At 46.9% G+C, this 21,560-nt stretch overlaps 1 protein-coding gene across 1 annotated transcript in view; it reads right to left on the bottom strand.

Moving 5' to 3' along the window:
* INPP5D (inositol polyphosphate-5-phosphatase D) overlaps window positions 1-21,560 on the bottom strand; it is a 148,835-nt gene that overhangs the window by 73,673 nt on the left and 53,602 nt on the right. Inside the window, exons 3-5 of the mRNA XM_043462016.1 lie at window positions 19,169-19,319; window positions 16,666-16,840; window positions 12,625-12,765 (exon numbers count right to left, since the gene is read on the bottom strand). Coding sequence (XP_043317951.1) covers window positions 12,625-12,765; window positions 16,666-16,840; window positions 19,169-19,319 — 467 coding nt within the window. The remainder of the gene's footprint in view (window positions 1-12,624; window positions 12,766-16,665; window positions 16,841-19,168; window positions 19,320-21,560) is intronic.

Genomic DNA, 21,560 nt, shown 5'->3' with positions numbered 1-21,560 from the left:
GAAAAACCGATGGGTATGGCAAAACCCTCCGAAGTGATCAAAGGGAAGGCGAATCACTGTCAGAGTTCTGCGAAAGACTGTGCGGGGCCTGCAGACTTTATACGCCAGTAGACCCAGCCAGAGGCTGCTGGGTCTCAGATGGTGATAAATGCAGCCTTTGTGTCTCTAGCCTACCCTGAAAATGTCAGATGGGGGGACGCAAGTGACTCATGAAATTTTATACATCCCTGAACGCCCAGTACCTTTGTTAGGAAGAGACTTGCTGTCTAAATTGGGGGCACAAGTGACGTTTCTCCCCACGAAAGACCCACTGTTCGAGTGGGCTCAACCACTCTTCCTCTCGGTAACCCCTCAAGATGAATGGAGGTTGCACAATCTTCCGGCAAGGAAACCGGAAGGGCTAAACAGTCAAGAGAGAGAGTTAACTCAACAATTCCCTGAGGTCTGGGCGGAAGCGCCCCCCACCCCCACCCCCAGGCTTGCAAAACAAGCCCCACTGGTAGTAGAACTCAAACCCGGTGCAATTATGTCAGCACCCGCCTTAGGCCTGCCAGACCTTGCTAAGCCGTTTACTCTTTACGTGAAAGGACACGTATGTGACTCTTTACGTGAGAAGGACAAGGAGGCGATGGGAGTGTTGTCCCAGGTTATGGGGACATTGGACAGACCAGCGACTTAGCTCTAATCAGCTGGACAATGTTGCCACTGGGTGGCTGGGATGCTTACGGGCAGTTGCTGCAGTTGCCTTACTGGTCCGGGAGACAACCAAGCTGACTTTGGGCCAAGATTTGTTCGTAAAAGTCCCACATGAGGTCAACACTCTCCTGCGAGGGGACCCCCATAAATGGCTGTCAACATCCTGGATTACTCAACACAGGGACTGTTATGTGAGAACCCCCTTGTCAGGCCCTGAATCTGGCCACTCTCTTTCTTGTGGGAGAAGGCGGGCCCTCACAGGATTGCAAGGAAATATGCCAGCAGACCTGACTTGAGAGACCAGCCAATCCCGGACCCAGATTCGGTCCCATACACCAATGGCACCAGCCTGGTGAAACGAGGACAATCACTGTCAGGATGCGCAGTAGTCATGGAAGAAACCATCGTTGAGGCTAGCTCTCTGCCATCACACTGGTCCGCTAAACAGGCCGAACTATATGCTCTAATCCAGGCCCTCCAGGTGTCAGAAGGTAAGAAGACAAACACTTACACAGACTCCAGGTATGCTTCTGCCACACTACAGGGCTCTGTATAAGGAGAGAGGCCTTTGACAGCTAGTGAAAAAGATATTAAAAATAAGGAAGAAATTAAGACCCTAACAGATGCTGCCTGGAAACCAGAAAGGGTTGCTGTCATACACTGCTGAGGACATCAAAAAGAGGATACCCCCCGGGCTCAGGGAACAGACTGGCAGATAAGACCGCTAAGCAAGCAGCCGAGGGCTTGGGGGTGACAAGTGAAGCCCCTATTAAAGCTCTCCTATTGGCTGAGCTCCCTGAGCTAATGCTAGACTCTCCAAAATACACTGAAGCCCAAAACCAACTAGCCAAAGTGGAAGGGGCCATCAAGACTGAAAAGGGATGGTGGGAATTGCCAAGTGGCAAATTATTGGTACCAGAGGAGATGGCACCCACTCTGGTAAGCCAAACACACCAAGCGACCCATCTAGGCCATGATAAACTGGAAGAACTAATCAAAAATATTTCTTGGTTCCCCACCTCTCTTCCCTAGGCAGGACAGAATCTCAGAACTGCACTGCCTGCTCACAGGTCAATGCTGCCTCTCGGCACAGACAGAAACCTCCAGGGATTCAGGTAAAAGGCACGCTGCCCTTTGAACACCTGGAAGTGGACTTCACTGAAAGGAAACCTCACCGACACTACTGTACATATGTCAGGGTATGTACATTCTTGGGATGGGTGGAAGCTTTTCCTACCTGGATGGAAAGAGCATCAAAATTGGCCTGGTGCCTGCTTAGGGAGATAGTTCCCAGATTTGGATTTCCTACCAGCACTGGATCGGACAATGGCCCGGCTTTTGTAGCTGATTTAGTATAACAAGTAAGCAAAATTTTAAACATCAAGTGGAAATTACAGACAGCATATAGGCCCCCGAGTTCTAGGATGGTGGAAGGAACCAACCGGGCACATAAAGAGACTCTCCAAGAGGATCACAGAGACTGGCTGTGGGGGGAATTGGTTTCCGACGGCTCTGCTCAGACTCAGATGACCCCACAGTCCCATGGCTCTTCTCCATACAAAATTGTGTATGGGAGGCCCCCTCCCATAATAAAACAAGTGTCAACAAATTTGCCTCAGGTAAGGGGAGATGAGATTTCATAGCAGATGGAACAACTGGGTCAGGGAGTAAATCAGGTAACTAAGTTTGTACAAGAAAGGGTGCCATTCCCCCTTGGGGAACAGATTCACGAGTTTGTGCCCGGGGATCAGGTATGGTCAAGGACTGGACACACGACTCCTTGGCCCCACACTGGAAGGGCCCATACACTGTTGTTCTAAGCAGCCCTACTGCAGTTAAAGTTGCGGGTGTCACCCCCTGGATCGACCACATGAGGGTGGAGAGAGCATACCACACAGACCCAGAGGACGCCGAGTGGACTGCACAAAGGACTCCACTGATCCCGGTGAAACCAAGATCATCTTAAAGAAGAAAAAGAGATGAAGCTCTACAATCAACTGCTGCTACAAGGACTCGCTGGTATCATCCTGAGACTAACCATAGTTTCAGTACAAAGAGGGACCTGTGCTATAATTAAAGTTGAAAGTTGAACGTTGTGTATATATTCCTGATTTATCTGGCTATATATCAGCCACCCTAGATGACATGAAAGGTCAGGTAAAAGTTATGTCTGATGATAATCTTCCTTTATGGACTTCAGTCCAAAAAGGGTGAAGGGTGATTGGTGGAAAACTATATTTACCATTGTTATAGTTGCCTTGATCTGCTTTGTGGACCCTCTATTTTACAACGTATTATGAACTTCGTAACCCAAAGGTTGATGTCATTCTCCCAAATTGGAGGTCGGAGAGTCAGGGTGCAATATATCCCTATGAATGATGCTCATACTATGAGTTAAGAGCATCAGGAGCGGGGAATGAAGGAGGAAACAGACAGAAGAGGCTCCATCTTGAAAGCAGGACTCCACGTTGGGCCAGACTGTGGACTTTGAGCTCTATGCCCAATATCTATGAAAACGACATACCAGCTGGAAAACCAGGCCCCCGGAAGGAAGAGCCCCAGGGCTCGTATCTAGACTCTCTGTTGCCTAAAAGAATACCCTAATTATCTGTGTAACTGAATAGAATCATAAATTTTATTATGCTTATTGGGGTATGACCACAGGCCCATTGATAATTGTCCACTGTTAACTACCTAGGCTTGAAGCGTATGAATCATGAGTTAACTTTGATTGTATCTTTCTTTACCTTTGTTCAGACTAGTTTCAGGGAATTTGGGGAGGTGGGTTTGGGCACGTACACTTAAGGTATATAAGGTTTTCAGAAAAACTGGTCAGGGTCCGTAGCTAAGAGGAGACTGGCTTGGCCCCACCAGTGTAATCAACTGCACCCCTCTATCTGCATTGTCCTTCTGAGTGAGTTTGTTTCCCAGAACGCGTGGCTATAACATTTGGTGCATTGGCCGGGAAACTCCTCACTTTGAGGAGACAAGTCCCATTTGGGACTACTCCGAGGCCTTGCAGCTCGAATCTTCTAGAGGGGGGAAGGTGCTTCGCCCTTCTGGAAGGATTCTGCTTCTCAATGCCTGGACCTTTCACGTTAGCAGGTAGTGGACGGCAGCAGGGGAACTGAGCGCTCAGGTGAGGAGGAACCCACCCGGTAGGGTGGAAGAGGGGGCCTGATCACCCCCCTGGGAGGGATTAGAAGGGGCCACAGACCCACAGGAGCCTGGAATAGGCAGGTGGCAACGATTGCTTGGTACACAGGTCGATGAGCATGCTAGGGCTTAGGAACGGAATCTGTGAAGGTCATTTAGGAGGTGTGTCCATGCCGTCTCAGGGAAAATTATTACCAAGCGATCACCAGGGGATTTTTAGGATAGGAAACTGGTCCTTGTATGCTCGTATTCTGCCCTCCCCCAGGAGGTGTCCCATCTGCTATGAAATTCTTGACCCCCTCGGAATTGTCAGGCTAGAAGCAGGGGGATACATTAGTGAGTATGAATTGGCTTTTCTGGAGATGGCCTGCGACGTGGGATATGTACATTCTCGAGATGGGTAAAAACTTCTCCTACCTGGACTGAAAGAGCATCAGAAGTAGCCTGGTGCCTGCTTAGGGAAATAGTTCCCAGATTTGGATTTCCTACCAGCATTGGATCAGGCAATGGCCCGGCTTTTGTAGCTGATTTAGTACAAGTAAGGAAAACTTTAAACATCAAATGGAAACTGCACACTGCATATAGGTCCAGAGTTCTGAGATGGTGGAATGAACTAACCGGACACTTAAAGAATCTCTCCAAGTGGATCATAGAGACTGACTGATCCTGGGTGGACTTGCTTCCGACGGCTCTGCTCAGACTCAGGATGTCCCCACAGTCCCAAGGCTATTCTCCATACGAAATTGTGTATGGGAAGCCTCCTCCCATAATAAAACAGGTGTCAACAAATTTGCCTCACGTAAGGGGGGATAGGATTTCACAGCAGATGGAACTGGGTAAGGTGATAAATCGGGTAACTAAGTTTGTACAAGAAAGGGTGCCATTCCCCCTTGAGGAAGAGATTCATGAGTTTACGCTTGGTGACCAAGTATGGATAAAAGATCGGAAACATGATTTGCTAGCCCCTTGGTGAAAGGGCCCTTATGTTATTCTAACTACCCCTACTGCAGTTACAGTTGCAGGTATTGTCCCTTGATCCATCATACGAGGGTGAAGAGAATATACCACGCAAACCCAGAAAATGCTGAGTGGACTGCACAGAGGGACCCCGCTGACCCGAGAGAGACTAAGACCATCCTTAAGAAGAAGGAAAAGAAGATCCCGAACGAGCCCCTTCAGGATGAAGCCGCACAATCAACTCCTGCTCCTTGGCCTCATCAACATGATTTTGAATTTAACTTCTGTTTCAACTCAGGACAATGTTTTCATCTCATGGGCACATTCCTACGCAGACTTCCACAACACCTACAACTGCTGGGTATGTGGGACTATGCCTCTGTCTGTGATGGATGGGCTTCCTTGGTGGGCGTCACCACTCCACCAACGAGATTTTAAACCACTCTGCTCTTCTGGGATGACAAATAGAGACTTTCCTCTCTCTTGTCAATCATAACCTCTCCTTGCTCTCTTGGTGTAAGACCTACAGTCAATAGACTCGGGTCATGGGGTTACATTTGATATAAATGCCAGTGTAACAAAAGCCTAACCTACAACAAGCCCCAGTAAATCTACCTTATTTACATGCTAGGTGGACAAGATCTGTGTTTCAATGGTATGAGTATATTGCTGCCTTATTCGTACCCTCTATAGGGACAACAGATATTATGATTAAAGCAGAGGCCTTGACTAATTTCACAAAACAGGCCCTCCTAGATAGAACAAAAGCCATCCAAGCCTTAAATGAAGAGCAAATCCAAATGAGAAAAGCAGTAATTCATAATAAAATGGCTTTGGACATACTCACAGCTGCTCAAAGAGGGACCTGTGCTAAAATTAAGGTTGAATGTTGTGTATACATTCCTGACGTATCTGACAATGTATCGACTGCTTTAGACGACAAGAAAAACCAGGTAAAAGCAATGTCAAATGAAAACATTCCTTTCTAGACTTCAGTCCTATCTTGGGTGAAGGGCGATTGGTGGAAAACTATATTTACCACTGTTATAGTTGCCTTGATAGTTCTGTTTTGTAAACCCTGAATTTTACAATGTATTATGAACTTTGTAACCGGAAGGTTGATGTCATTCTCTCAAACTGGCAGTCGGAGAACCAGGGTGCAATATTTCCCTATGAATGATGCTCATAATATGAGCTAAGAGCATCAATGGGGGCGGAATGAAGAAGGAATTCATAGGGCCTGGACTCCACCTTAGGCCTGTTCATGCTGGTCATGCTCGGCCACCTCTCCAATGGACTCTGAACTCTGGGCTTAGTTCCTATGGAAGCTACAACAGAAGGATAAGACCCCCTCTGGACAGGGGAATCTTGAAGATCATATCCAGGTTACTCATCACCTAAGAGAAAACATACCCTAATCACCCCTGCCTCCGGACAGTATCTATCGGAGTGTAACCACAGGCTTATCGGTTATTAACTGGTTGGAACGTAACCGCAGGCTTATTGATTATTAACTGTTTGAACACATAACACATGAACGATGGGGTTATCGGGATTGTATTTACCCTTCCTTTGTAAGTCTCAAGGAATTTGGGGTGGTGGGTTCGGACACGTACACGTGGGGTATAAAAGATTTTCACAAATGCTGGTCAGGGTCCTTGGCTAAGAGGAGACTCTGCCTTGGGCCCGCCAATGTAATAAATTGCACTCCATTATCTGCATTGTCCTTCTGAGTGAGTTTGTTTCCTGGAACTCATGGCTATAACACTATCACTTCATTAAAGAATTCTAGGCCAAAAAAATTCTAAAGCACTAATTCGGAACATGTTATGACATCAAATAGATCCCCCTCACTGTTCTCCTTTTTTAAAATGACATTTTAAAAGCACAAGTACATATACACAAACTGAATCTTTAGAATTTTCTAAGAATGATGCTGTTATTCTCTGTATTTCCAACTTGGGTAAAATTTTGAGAAATCTGGCTTTCAGTCATGCCTGGAGATGTTGGTTAGGGTTAGAATGACCAATGACACATAGGGACTTGAGTTGAAAGACCTGAGCACTGGTCTTATGATACAGAAAGGATTTGTCCAAGGAAGTTCCCATCAGCAGCGTCCCCGGGAAGCTTGTCTCAGCTTTAGGTCACCAGCTCAAGGGAAAACGAGGAGTAAAGATTGGGCCCACCTTGGTCTCAGTGAAAGTGAAAGTCACTCAGTACTGTCTGACTCTTTGCGACCCCATGGACTATACAGTCCATGGAATTCTCCAGGCCAGAATACTGGAGTGGGTAGGCTTTCCCTTCTCTTGCGGATCTTCCCAACCCAGGAATTGAACCAGGGTCTCCTGCATTGCAGGCTGATTCTTTACCAGCTGAGCTACCAGGGAAGCCCACTTGGTCTCGGATAGATGGTCAATTTTCCCAAGATTTCCATTCAGTTTCCAGCTGGAACATCCAACATCTCTCAATCCAGATCTGCAGACTCAGAAGGAATATTCTGATCCTTTGTTTTCTTAATTTTTCTATTCCAATTTTTTGCTTTTTTTTGCTTTAGCAAAAATTTCTCATGCAATTTCTTTTCCTTTTGTTAAATGTTTAACGGAACGATTTTAATGTTTGCCTGTCAAGTGTAATTGGTTTTACATTTGACACATATTGCATTATTAAGGAGATATCCTTCTATTCCTTTTTAAAAAATTATTTTTAAAAATTAGAAATTACTTTTATCAGGTCTATTAGGACATCTATGCAAATGATTTCTTTATTTTTAACCTACTGCTAAATTACAGTGTTTTATGTTGACACATTTTTGGAATGATTTCTTAGATAAAACCTACATTTTTCATACCACTAAATTATATTTGCTAGAATATTACTGAAATATTATATACTTATATTAATAAATGAAACCAGATATAGTTTATTATTTTAGGCTATTATCTTGATTAGGTTTCTGGGTTGGAATTGTACCTTTCTTGAATATTGAATTAGGTGATTTTTGTCATTCCTGAATAATTTATAAATTATGGTTATATTATTCCTTGTTCAAAGTTCAAAGTAGGGCATGTACAGTAATTTTTATGTTTCATATTTCACATTAAATATTTATTACATTTAATTATAATTTGAAGATTTGCAGCTATGTAATTGTATTCTTTATGGCTTGTAAATCTTTAATGCAAATTATTAAATCTCCTACATTTCTAATTTTAAAAATTTCCTTGACTTTTTCCCTAATTTATTTTTGTTTTTAATTATTTCCCCCTTGCTCTTTTCCTTTCCAGCTGTTTTTACTATTCATTCACTTAACAGAGATTTCTTAAAGACTTTGGTTCACTACTGTATCTCTAGCCCCTGGAACAGTATCTGGCTTTTGGTAGCGTGTGTCAATTCGCTCATATCTGACTCTTTGCGACCCTATCGACTGTAGCCCGCCAGGCTCCTCTGTCCATGGGATTCTCCAAGCATGAATACTGGAGTAGGCTGCCAATACTCTCCTCCAGGGGATCTTACCAACCCAGGAATCGAATCCACGTCTCAATGTCTCCGGCATTGGCAGGTGAGTTCTTTACCTGGGAAGCCTTGGCTCATAGTTGGCACACATCCAATCTTTATTCACAAATACTGAACAGATGACTGTTTCCAGTACCTTGCTTGACTGGCAGTATCTACGCCACAGGCAGGGCATGGCCCATGATGCCTTCAGGAGACTGAGAGCCTGGATTAAGCTTGTGTGTTTCACTTATTATTCTGGCCCCGCCCCCTTTCTGTAACAGAGCATTTACATCTTTGGCTTTTCCTCCAAGTAGGGTTTTGGCTACATCACCTAGAGTTCTGATATACAGAGGCTTGATTTCTCTAGGTTCCCAAATCTATCCCAGGCAGGCTATCATTGCATCAAGTGCCTTCCTTAATTCAACTGTGATTTAGGAGATGGTCTAAAAGCACCCAGATGGTGGTGGCTAGTTTTGTTATCTCTATTTTCATCACCATTCTGTGTTCTGGGAACGCAGAACGGACACTTCTGCTTCGGGTGTATTCATATCCAGCTGCTCAGGAGGCTGCTGGGTTCTTATTTTTAGGATCACCAGCACCCTAACATTTCTGGAAAAAATTCTTGGAAACTTTCTGAAGGGAAGGCATGTGATTAGTACATTTTTACCACTTTTTTTAAATCGGCAAAGACTCCTTAGGCTTTTGAAGGATATCTATGTTAAGTTAATCCCAAGGAGAAATCAGTAGTCTTCTTGGAGATGCTGCTTCAGTCTTTTTATCATGTCATCAAAGAGTATGAATAATATTAACTATCGTAATTTTGAAAAGTAATGGTGCTATTCATAATTAATTACTTTCTGAATTCATCTTTGCTTGTGGCTTAGAAGACTGTAAAGAGAGGTTTCAGTACTCCTGTTTGGTTGTTCTGTGACTGGATCATTATAAGGCTTCTTAATATCTGGATTTAGCTCCTTTATGAGCCTGAAAACTTTTAAAATATATATATATTTAGTTATCAAATAAGCATCATTTTTTCCCTGCTTCTTGGAGAGCCCACCCTACCAGCTATAAGTTGAATCTCTATGCCCTATTTCCAAAGACTATTGTTTTTTTAACCACACATTCTTTGCAGGTGCTTATCTAGTCCTCTCTTGTTTTATATATATATAAAGGCTTTATATATATATATATATATATATATAGGCTTTCCTGACACTGCTCTGTTTTGTGATTTGTTTTATAAATCTGCTTTGAAAACTGTGGGTTTATTTTATGGCCTCCAAAGAAGCAGTTATAATGATGATGAGGTATTTTTGTTTGTTTGGTTGGTTGGTTTCTTTATTAAAATCCTTACTTAATTGATAAAACACCCTCTCCCATACCTTGAACTGTTATTTTAAAATCCTACTTATTAAGAAAGAAATCCTACTTATAATTCTTCTTATTTCTTCATTTCAGGAGTTATCAAGTATTTCCAGACTCTGGAGACTTAACTTTTTGTTCTCTTTCTCTGCAGATGATCTAACTTAGGGTTACAAATCTTCCTAGAGCCTTTGTGTTGCTGAGGCTCTTTTAGTTGCAGGCAATGACATTGCAATGACATTTTTGCGGGAGAGGCTCTTTGCACTGTTTCTTACTCCTTAGTTCTCTGTGACTTTCCCATCCTCACCCTGGTGTCTGTGTTGGGCCAGCTGGTCTGAGTGGACAAACCTGCTACCTTTGGCTTCATCCTCAGCCAGGTCCTTCTCTTCCACCCACCTCTCAGCATCTACCCCTGCCCTCTTCCCCTCCATATGTACTCCCCGCTATGAGGACCTACCCCACGTGTCTCCCAGCTTCAAGTGCCCACTACATGCCGATGACTCCCAGATGTATATACCCTTACTCCTGAGGTCTCCTGGGATCTAATTTCTAGAACTAAATCCTTGATTGATGGCTCCGCTCACAGGATGTCTAACAACGCCTCAAGCCAGTGGCAGATCAGACAAAGATGATCCTCCTCCACCCTTTCCTCCTTGACGTCCCCCATCTGAGTAACTGGCGCCACCCACCACTCAGCTTCTTGCACCAAAAATCTAGGGATCACCCTTGATTTGCCTTCCCCTGACCCTACATCCATCTGCCAGCTCCACCAATCCACACCCGCCCAGGGCACACCAGCTCTCAGCACCCACATCCTCCCAACCATTGGGTCAATTAACTAATATCTATCAGCTGTTCCTGTATGCCAGGCACTGTCCAAAGCCAGGACTCAGCAGAATGTAAAGCAAATCCCTGTCTCCTCTGACTTCTTTTCTTGTGGGCCAGCCTCACATCACGGCAGCTCCCAGCTGTCTGCTGCTTTCGGTCTGCCTCCTATGGTCCAATCTCCAGAGTCCTGACTCAGATTTCAGCGCCATACTGAAAATCTCCACCTGGCCTTGGGAGGCCTGCGTGATGTGGTTCCTGCCAGTGTTGCCAGATAGCACACAGGTTGTTGTTTAATCGCTCCGTCGTGTCTGACTCTTTTGCGACACCATGGATTGTAGTCCTCCAGGCTCCTCTGTCCATGGGATTTCCCAGGCAAGGATACTGGAATGGGTTGCTATTTCTTCCTCCAGAGGATATTCTCCAACCAGGGATTGAACCCGCACCTCTTGTGTCTCCTGCATTGGCAGGTGGATTCTTACCACAGTGCCACCTGGTTCCTCAGGTTTTCTAAAATGCCATCCCTAACTGCATCTCCAAGCCTGACTATCACTTTGCCTATGAAGCGAAGACAAACAAGTGGAGGTACAGGATTTAGAACATCACAGTGTCTCTGCTTCTAACTTGAAGATAACCATCCAGTAAATAAAGGCATGGAAACCTAGAGAGCTAGCTGCGCTGAGGAAGCTGCTGGCACACAAGGGTGAGGTGACCTAGATTCTAGGAAAGTCCAGGGAGCACAGCAGTGTTGGGCAAAGTTGCTGGGTGGCTACATGAAGCTTATGGAGACAGAGACACGGAAAGGTACAGCTCCTCCAGGACAAGGAAGCAGCAAAGGGCAGGACCTCCACTGGAGCAGAAATAAAAACGTGCTACCGGCCATCATGAAATCATGCTTCTTAAAAAGGAAGTGCCGTGTGTGTGTGTTTCCTAGTAGTAAATGATTTATAACAACAGCATCATATGGAGAAATAGCTTTCCCTGGAAATCTACAAAAATGATGGCTCTGGGCTCAAAGGCTGAAACTGCATTAGTTGCAAGCCAATTCATTGAAATGAAACCTGACTGGGCAATTTGATGAGTGCTCAATTTGTCAAAGAAATTATTTGCTGAATTTACCAAATGTACTGATTGTGCTTTTAAGAGCCTTTAAAAGGAAGGTTCAATTTGATTACTGATGATGAAAGACTCTTTTTTGCATATCAACTAAGTGAAGATAGATAGGGCACCAGAGAAACTGACAAAAGAATTTTGAAACTGATGTTTATGTAATAAAACACAAAGTAGAGGCTGATAAAACCTCACCCCCATGAAATGCTATTTTTCCAACCAAAATGCTGACCTTTCATTTGCCATGGGATTGTTTTGGGTCTTTGTAATTTCTTTCAGATGCTTTAAAATGTGATTGTCAATTTTTTCAAGCATTTAAAGTAATATTTTTGTCAATTCTTCAGATAGCATATCAGTCTTAATTTTGTTTCTAATAATCAAAATATTTTTGTTTTTGTTGTTCAGTTCCTAATTTGTGTCTGACTCTTTGTGACCCCCACGGACGGCAGCATGCCAGGCTTCCCTGTCCTTCACTGTTAATTTTAATGGTAATGAAATTAAAACACGGAAAGGAATTGGAATTTTTACCAATCCGTCCTTCAGTGAATTCACTCGCAGAACACTGACATTTTGGTGAATCGGCTCATTTTAAAAACCTGCCACCACTGCAATCTCGGGCCATCCCTACCCACACAGTAAAGGGCTGACTTTAATTTATCTCCCCTTGGTGACCTTATGTGCTTATCAAATGTGCTGGCTGCAGCAAGAAGGACAAGAAGCAGTGAAAGCCTTAACCACCGCATCCTGAGCAAGTGTGGAAGGGCTGGCAGTGTACTTCCGCCCACCCCTTCCCATGGCAACTGGCCTCAAATTAACTTTCTTTCTCTTTTTTTTTTTTTAAACGCAGCCACCACCAAGTTCAAATACCATGAAAACAAAACCTCCAGCAACCACAGATTTCCAAGTCCTACCGACTGCTCAATTATCCCAAGTGACAGCTGGGCCAAGTGCAGGGATCACCCTAATGAGCTGATTCCTGGTCCGCTGTCCGCCCCCCTCCCACCCCCACTGGGCAGCCATTACCCATAGAGCTCCTTGCAGAGGAGTGTGGTCAGTTTCTTCAGGTGAGGGAGACTGCTGGAGCCCGACTTCACAAAATCAGAGTCCAGGGAGAGCTGAGTGCTTAAATAATCTTGGATGGCTTTCAGATGCTCTTCTGGAATCCTGAGGGGAAAAAAGTGGAAATGACAACATGTTTATTTGGTTCCTTTATCCATAGACACCAACAGTAACAGGTAGAAGAAGAAATCTGTATTCTCAGAGCCTGCAGCTGAGACACCAGCCTCCAGGGGAACGTTTCCTGCACCTGGACAGGCTCCCCGGGTCTCACTGAAGGGATGGAGAACAGGTCAGACCAGCACAAAGGGCCCAAAAGGCAGACTCCCTCTTAACCCACCCATAAAGGCTTTTCTGGTACGTAACGTGGAAGGGAGCCATACTCTACTGGCTGGGGATAGGAATCTTTATCCTTTGACAAGGAGACAGAAGAGCTCTGAAAATGTACAGAGGACTTGCTTTCCTGCTTCATCTATTCCTAAAGACAGAATCTAAGGGCTGAGGGATGCTCTAGTCTAGAGAAGGCAAATAGCTCCAGCTCACAGACCAACTTCCAAGTTCACGGCCAAAGGCCACCTGGAGCTCCATGTCAAGGAGGTTCCCGGTCATCTGAGGCTCTGAGGGGAAGTCTCAGTGATGAGTGACGGGGCTGGGGGTATGGAGCCTTCACAGCTCCAACCCCTGCTCCCAGTCTGGTCCAGTCCCTTTCAGCTTCTGGATGAAGCACATGGGCCTGAGTCAGGACCTGTCCTTGCCCAGGACAGCCCAGCAGAGGCAGAGCCCAGGCCACCCCTGAGGCTGATCACACTTCTACATTCTATCCCCCAGCACTGGTTTTTTCTGGCTAATTTTAAAAAATTGAATTTTTGTTCCTATAATAATGAACATTGTAATTAGAGCAAGTATGTCCTGAACATACTATACTAGTCACTCTGCTTACCATTTTATGTTCATTTTCCTTTTTTAAAAAGAATATTTATATATTTATCTGGCTATGCCAGGCCTTAGTGGCAGCACTCGGGATCTTTACTTTTGGCATGTGGGCTCTTAGTTGTAGTATGTGGGATCTAGTTCCCTGACCAGGGATCGAACCTGGGCCCTCTGCAATGGTAGCACATAGTCTTAGCCACTGGAGCACCAGGGAAGTCCCTCATTTTCTCCTTTAATACTTAAATCAATGTTATGAGGCAGATATTACTATTATTCCTATTCCACAAACAAAGAACCCGGGCAGGGAGGCTTGAGGATGTTGATTTACATGTGTGAAAAAATTCGTACAAGCCTTAAATAGCTGTGCTCCAGCCCTGACATGCAATCAAGGTGAAACTAGAGATCACAGCTTTTCTCTGTAGGATCCTGGAAAGAATGAAAGGTTGTTGCTCTTAAGGTTGAAAAGACATGGATTAGCCATTTTGACTTATTTAGCTTAAGTTAGTAACCATTCACATACCGGTTTTCATAATATTTAAGTTTAATGTATACTCATTCTGGATCTTGATCCAGTTTCTGCCTCAGTCTGGTTTACTAAAAAGGACAAATCTCTCCTATAGCATTAAGATACGTACTTTTAACAGTTTTCATGCCTGTTGACTTGTAACTTTGAGATCATCAGTATTTGCTTTAGGAAGTTATGTCTGTTAAAAATGTTTGTTGCCAAAAAGTGTTGACATAAAGATGTAGACTCTGTTTATCAGAGCAAGTTGATTTTATTCAGTAGTCTTGTATTAACTATGATCTAACTGATTAGATCTAATTAGCTTGCACAAAAGACTGTGCAGTGTGTCTTATAATTAAGAATAATATAAAGGCAGTCCTCGGTGTACAAAGGTATTTCACAAGCAACATAGATTAACTTGCAAACACAAGGCAGAATCTTAGTTTTTCGTGCCCAGAAGAGAACTGAGGGCAGGCACCATGGTCCCTCTTGTGTGTTCCACCTGCACACGCCCATCTCTAAGCAGAAGTTTTAGGCAAGTTTCAGGGCTGTCTGTTAGCTGATAAGTCACACCAAAGAGGGCTTCCCAGCTGGTTCAGTGGTAAAGAATCTGCCTGCAATGCAGGAGACATGAGATCGATCCCTGGTCCGGGAAGATCCCCTGGAGAAGGAAATGGCAACCCACTCCAGTATCTTTGCCTGGGAAATCCCAAGGACAGAGGAGCCTGACGGTCTACAGCCTACAGGGGTCACAAAAGAGTCGAACATGACTTAGCAACTGAACAACAACAACGTATCAAAGAGGGCCACCTCCTGGGCTCACTAGTCCTCAGCTGCCCCCACCACCCCACCTTAGGAGCCGCGTGGAGGCTTGGCTGAACACCTCGTCCAGCCTCACAAGGCCCTGAGTCCCTTAAGAAGACATGTCCCTAGAGAGGAGGGACTGATAAGGAGATAGAGCCAAGAGAACGCGTGGGAGAGTTGGGAGGAGCTGGGCAGCAGGGCCACTATTGAGCATCTTTGCCTATTTCCTCAGGGACTGCACTGCATTCAGCACCTAAACCCTCCAAGACATAGAGCCGCAAGGAAACTAAAAACAATGGGCCCTGCATGGACTCTTAATAAGTATTTGTTATGCAGACACATATATCAGGATGATCATGATAATGAATCAACATATTTAAAGCATATTTAGCTTCTTGGTAAACAGAACGAGGAATTCCAGGAGGGTGCAGAGAATATAGTCTGGTAAGCCTGGAGAAGAACTAGAGGATATGTCAAGGTGGAAATAGGAAAACACCAGGTATCTTAGCAACCGGCAGTTTTTGTGTTCCTTCAGGCCTTTCCTTTGTATTTTGCCAAATCCGATGGCAGGGGAGCAGCCCTGGGTGTCATAAATGACGCTTTCAACTTGGAGATGTTGTTGCATGAGCCCTGCCAATAGGATATTCTTTGGGGGCCTTTTTCTCATAAAGAAACAAAAAAATGTTTTGAAATGATTAACACGTGGAAATGACTATGTGCTAATTCATTCACTGAACACAGATCTAGGAGTTCTGACTCAAAGCAGGTGACATACTGGGTGCTGGGGACACAGTTCCCCTCATGGAGCATCTTCCCTGTGGAAGCCATCCCTTGACCTGTGCTAAAGTCAGGGCCTCTGATTGGCAAAATAGCCAACACCCTCCCAGGCAATACTGCCACCTCGCATCACGCAGCCTGCTAAGGGGGCAAAGGAGCTGCGGGACCTCACTGACATGGACCAGTCTGGTGCCACCCATGGGACCAGATCCTGAGAATCCTGGGTCAGGGCAAGTGAAACAAACCGGGAAAAGGATTGCATCTCACACCTTCCACCACACAGGCTTCCCTGGTGGCTCAGACGGTAGAGAATCTGACTGCAATGCAGGAGACCTGGATTTGATCCCTGGGTCAGGAAGATCCCCTGGAGGAGGGCATGGCAACCCACTCCAGTACTCTTGCCTGGAGAATCCCATGGACAGAGGAGCCTGGTGGGCTACAGTCCATGGGGTTGCAAAGAGTCGGACACGACTGAACGACTAACACTTTCCACCACAAAGAAAGGAGCGGTACGCTGTGCAGACCTCACAGTTCACACCACCCATGGACTGTTGCTCTGGCCTATCTCCTGGTGACAAGGATGGTGGCCGCCTTTGCACGAGGCCCAGAGCAGGTCCAGTCTGCAGTGCAGGCATCTCCTCTGCTGGGGCCATCTGAATCAGGGAGAGGTGTTTGGGATGGGAATAGATGTCATGTGAGTTCATGGGAGGCCCCAGCCAGGGAATTACAGCCTAGGCCCCTGAGTCTGGAGCAGGCCCATGCCATTTGCAGCAGAGAATCATCCATCATTCCAGAATTAGCTCCTGCCCTGGGGCCTGGTGGACACGGAGCCTCTGGGCAGGGCCATTCAGTGCCCATTCGGTCAGAGCCACCCTGAGAACTAGAGACACACCATCAGGAAGCCAGGGGCTCCATGACACCCTGTCCTGGGGTGGAGGGAAGCACAGGGTGAGCTGCGTGGATATCGTGGGGCCCGCCAGGTGGAGACTCACCCACTGGTGTCCATGGTCTGCAGTCGCTGGAACAATGTTTCCGAGAGGCTCGGCCGGCTGACCTCGGCTGCTCGAGGGTTCTCCATGGAAGCAGGGGCCTCCTTAGCCTCGCATGGCCCCGAAGGTAACGGGATGATGTTTCTGGGTGGCAGCTCGGGTGGAGACAGGGCCCCTTCTACCCAAGATAAGAGCAGGAGAGCTGTCTGGGCCGAATGCACCCTCCCTCAGCATCTCCACCCTCCCACTCCCTTTGTTGGTGATCTCCCTGCCCTCCTGTCACGTGAGGTACAGGCCAGGCGCCCAGCCACAGACCCACCTATGCCCACTCTATCCCTTCCCATCCTTGCTCCTTTGCCAGCTGACTCTGGGGGAGCTGGCCAAGGGCAGGGACCTGGTCTTGGTGGTCTCTGGCCTGGGGCCCAGCATAGAGTTTGTCCCATTGAGACGCTCTGCAAACACCTGCTGGGATAAGATGGCCGCGCTGGGCTGGGCTGCTGGCCTTGGAGGGGTGGAATCAGCCGCCTCACAGCTCAGCAGGACAGCCGGCTGTGGGGCAGGGCAGGGGCCCTGGACCAGCTGACGCTGGGTGCCCATCACGGGAGGAGAGGGGCAGGGAGCAGGCAGGCCCCAGCCACACTCCCACCCAGGCCCCCTTTTCTCTGGACTTTCCAGTCTCCATCCTTCCTTCTCTTTCCCTCCAGACGCTCAGAGACAATGGAAGAGAGTGAGGGGCTCCCTCCACCCAAGTGACCAGACTCGGCTTGGGAGATGGGGCTCCTGCCCACTCACTGGGGAAAACTTCCATCCTGCATGTAGCAGAGATTGGGGTGGGGGGGATGAGTCCTGAGCCCCTGGGGCCTGTGACATCTTGTCCCAGCCTCTCCCCACACAGAATGGCCATCCCCACGGGCCTGGCCACAGACCTCCCCCGGGGACATCCTCTTTGAAGGATGAGCCCTGTCTTCCTCACCTGGCCTGGGTTCTTTCAATGGTCATGAGTCTGTTTAGAGCCCCACGGGGGCACGCAGCACCTTGAGGAGACCTGAGCCAAATCTGACATCTTGGACTGGACCGGTGGGGGCGGGGGAGGGGGTGAGAGTTGGGGAGGCATGGGGTGGGGGAGGGGGAGGGTGGGGTGAGGGTGGGGGGCTCCACCTCAAGCCAACAACAGGGCCTTGCTTGGGGAAGGGAAGCTGGCCATTGTGAGATTGTGCTTCTCTTTCCAGTTCTTTCAGGGAGGACTTTTTCAAGTGTTGGGGTCTTTTTCTAGATCATCATGCCCAGGGGGGAAGAAATGAGGGGCGGTGTGTGTGAGACGGAGTGCAGAGGGCATTTCAGCAGGATGGCGTCTCAGTGTCGAGGCCAGCCTGGACTCCTGGGGACCGCTGGGTGACACGCGGCCCCAGGCACAGCCCTGGCCAGTGCCCCAGACTCACGGTGGATGTGTCAGCTCTGGCTATGTCACAGCTGAGGGCACCTCTTTTTGGGCCAGGGGAAGCGAGAAGGGGCACAGCTGCCTCAGCCTGTGAGCAGTGCCCCTCAGCCCCTGCAAACCTGAGCACCTTTGAACACACTCTGGCTGGGCCTCACCTCCAGGAGCAGGTGGCTATTCAAAGCTGACCCTCTGGCAAGGCCGCTGAGGCGTTGTGCAATCGCTTGATGTGGGTCTTCAGGGAGGTAATGGAAAGGGGGCCCGCAGAGGTGGGGGAAAGGGCGCCCTGTGGACAGCTGGGAGCAGCCGGGGACAGGAGGAGCCAGGCCGGGGACCTCAGCACCTCTGGTCTAGTCTGTCCTTGCAGGGAGACCCTCAGGGGTCTTGTTGGTTCCAGGCCCTGGGACCTGGGACTTAGGGGGATCCCTGACTGGTTGAGAGTCTCAGTTACGTATCTCAGGGGTTTCTTTTAGGACATGAACATTAAGGGGAAGAGAAGGGGCGCTCCCTGTCCGACTCTTGCCTGTGTGTCTGTCCCTCCACTGTTAAAGCAGCAGGACTTACTCTCAGATACCTTTCAGGGGCTGTACCTTTTTGGTTGGTTGTTTTAATGATACTCTCACGAAACACCTTTCTAATCCTTCCAGTTTGGTGCAATGATCTCTTCCTCCCTCCACTTTACAGCAAAATTCATCTAATTATTTTGACAATGATTTTAATAGCATCGAGTGTTTACTGTGTACTATGCTCTGGGATCTACATTGACTCATTTGATGACACTGAGAGGTAGACCTGATTTTTAGTGTCTCTCTAGGAGAGGTCTGTGGTTCGGAGAGGTTAAGTAATTCATCCGAGGTCACACAGCTAAGAAGATGGGGAGCAGGAAGTTTGACCTAGGCCTGCCTGACCCCAGAGCCTGTGTTCCCAACAGGTCTTTAACCACCATGTCACCCCCTCTGTTAACCGGACCCACCTAATCTACAAGCACTTGAAGTGAGAGAAATACCCCAGCACTTAACGACAGGACTCAGATGGCAGGGACCCAAGGCACTTTCCCTCTGCCTTTCCTACCTGTCTCCTCTTCTGGTTCATCTCCAGTGTCCTCTTCCTCCAGGGGCACAGGATACTGCAGGTGGGTCACCAGACCCATGTTTTCCTTCTTGTAAAACTCGATGAGCTGGTCCAGCTTGGTGAAGAATCTCATGGGGACGCCTTCGGACGCCTGAGGACAAATCCCAAACAGAAGCACATTGAACTGACTGGGACACCACCCAACCACAAAGGCCACCTGCAGCGGAGACCGACGAGACCGAGGGAGCACCACAATCCAGAAAAAGTCCTGGGCTCCCACACAGGGCCTGGCCACCATGCCCACACCCTCACAGCCCGTAACCAGCGGCCCCTAACAGCCAGTCTGCAAAAGGCACAAATAGAACAGTAAAAAAAAATTTTTTTTCTTTTGGTTTAAAAAAACACTTTTCTTTTAAAAAGTATTATGTTGCAGAAATAATGCATTTTCGTTATGGAAAAAAATCTTAAATACATAATTAAAAAAAATCATCTGTAGTCCCACAACCCCAAGAGACATATTTTCAATAGTTTAGAATATTTTTTCTAGACTGTTATGTATTTGTGTGTGTGTGTGTGTGTGTGTGTGTTTGGTAGGGCGAGTTATTACCCCTCCTCCCCCAAGAGCATCAATTTTTAAATACGGGAAAAATCTATTCTAGCAATTGTTTTATTTTTATGTTTTTCATTCGACATGATTCTGTTTTACCAAAACTCAGAAAATGGTCAAGGCAGCACAAAAATCTTCCCTGATTTGTATCTCTGTTGCTAATGACAGGGCCAAGGGAGGTTAATTCTGGGTTGTTCAAATGCCCTGGGGCCAGGTCTCCTTATCTCTTGCTCAATGGCTTCAGCTGGAAACTCAAGTTCGGCTGCAGATGGTGTCACCCACAGAGGCCCCGCCCCTGCGGAGGCTCCCCCACTGCTGAGGCCCCGCCCACACGAAGGTGCCACCTCTGTGATTACTCTTCCTGGGTCATCAGGCAGCAGGGCAGGATGAAGAACTGCAAGCAGGATATTTAGGGCCTCCTGGATGCTGTACCCTACGGCTCCTAACCCAGCATGCCCCAGCATCCTGCCCATCCTCCCTGTCCAGTTCCCTGATCCACCTCCCCTTGGTGTTCCATCCCAAGGAACACTTGCACCACTGTCTCCCCATTGGTCCAGCCAAAAACCCAGAAGACTGCCTCCCCCCACCAACACACAGAGGGCAAAGCGGACAGTGTAAGGGAGGGAAGATATCCGGAAACAGACCAGGACCCAGAACTTGTCCTTGAGCCCTGTTCCTGGTGGTAACCCCAAGTCGTGATGAGGATGTGTTCGCCTTCAGAGATTCTGCTTCTGTCTCTTCCCTTTACTCAGGCTCCACACTGGCCTCTCCATCTCTCTCGCCACATGTATTTGTGTGTGTAGTACAATGCACACATGTATATAAATTATACATGAGGGCACATTTGTGTGTTTAAGTATGTGGCTTAAGCTATTGAGTAGACTAGTAAAGAGTTTAACAAAAGAGTGTTTTGATTATTTTCAATAAATTCCCTTGTTTTCACAAAGCTCCACATTAAAGCAATTTCTTTTGAGCATTATCAAACCAGAGAGATCTCAGCAGCAGCAGCCAGGCTACCTAAAAAGTAACCTAAATAGGTTCAAAACCCAAAATGAGAGGCATAACAAAAATAATTTGACACGACATAGGGTCAATGAACTCGATTCACTTAGAGCAGTCCTGACAGGTGTCATCCTGTTAAAGAATTTACAGCTAATGGATGACAAGCCATTAGGCATATGGAAAAAGGATGTGAAATATCAAAGAAAGTCAAGGTGAAATGACTCATGTGTGAGTCTGGAAAAGGGCTCTTAGCTGGAGGATGTCTGGGGAATGTGTGTCTGAGACAGCACATGAACTGTGGGAGTTAGATGCCCCGATGCTAAGACACATATTATTTTATGTACTGCTAACAGCTAAAGCATAAAACAAGATACACTATCATTCTGTGGGCACAGCTGACTTCAGAGATGTTTACATGACAAGCACCTTAGAGATGATGAAATATGCTGGATATTAAGCATGCAGAAGAACACTTCTGTGTGTGTGTGTGTGTGTGTGTGTGTGTGTGTGTGTATGTGTGTGTGGTGTTAGTCTCTTAGTCATGTCTGACTCTTTGTGACCCCATGGACTATAACTTGCTAGGCTCCTCTGTCCATGCGATTTTCCAGGCAAGTATACTGTAGTGGGTAGTCATTTCCTTCTCCAGGGGATCTTCCCAACCAGAGATTGAACCCCAGTCTCCCACATTGCAAACAGACTCTTTACTGTTTCGACCACCAGGGGAGCCTGCAGAAGAACAGAAGACTCTAAAATTCACCTAAACGCTATGGATCCAGTGAGTGG

This window comes from Cervus canadensis, chromosome 2 (genome assembly GCF_019320065.1).
Source record: "Cervus canadensis isolate Bull #8, Minnesota chromosome 2, ASM1932006v1, whole genome shotgun sequence".
Taxonomy (NCBI): Eukaryota; Metazoa; Chordata; class Mammalia; order Artiodactyla; family Cervidae; genus Cervus; species Cervus canadensis.
Note: the sequence above shows the minus strand (reverse complement) of the source record. Positions and strands in the feature narration are given on the sequence as shown.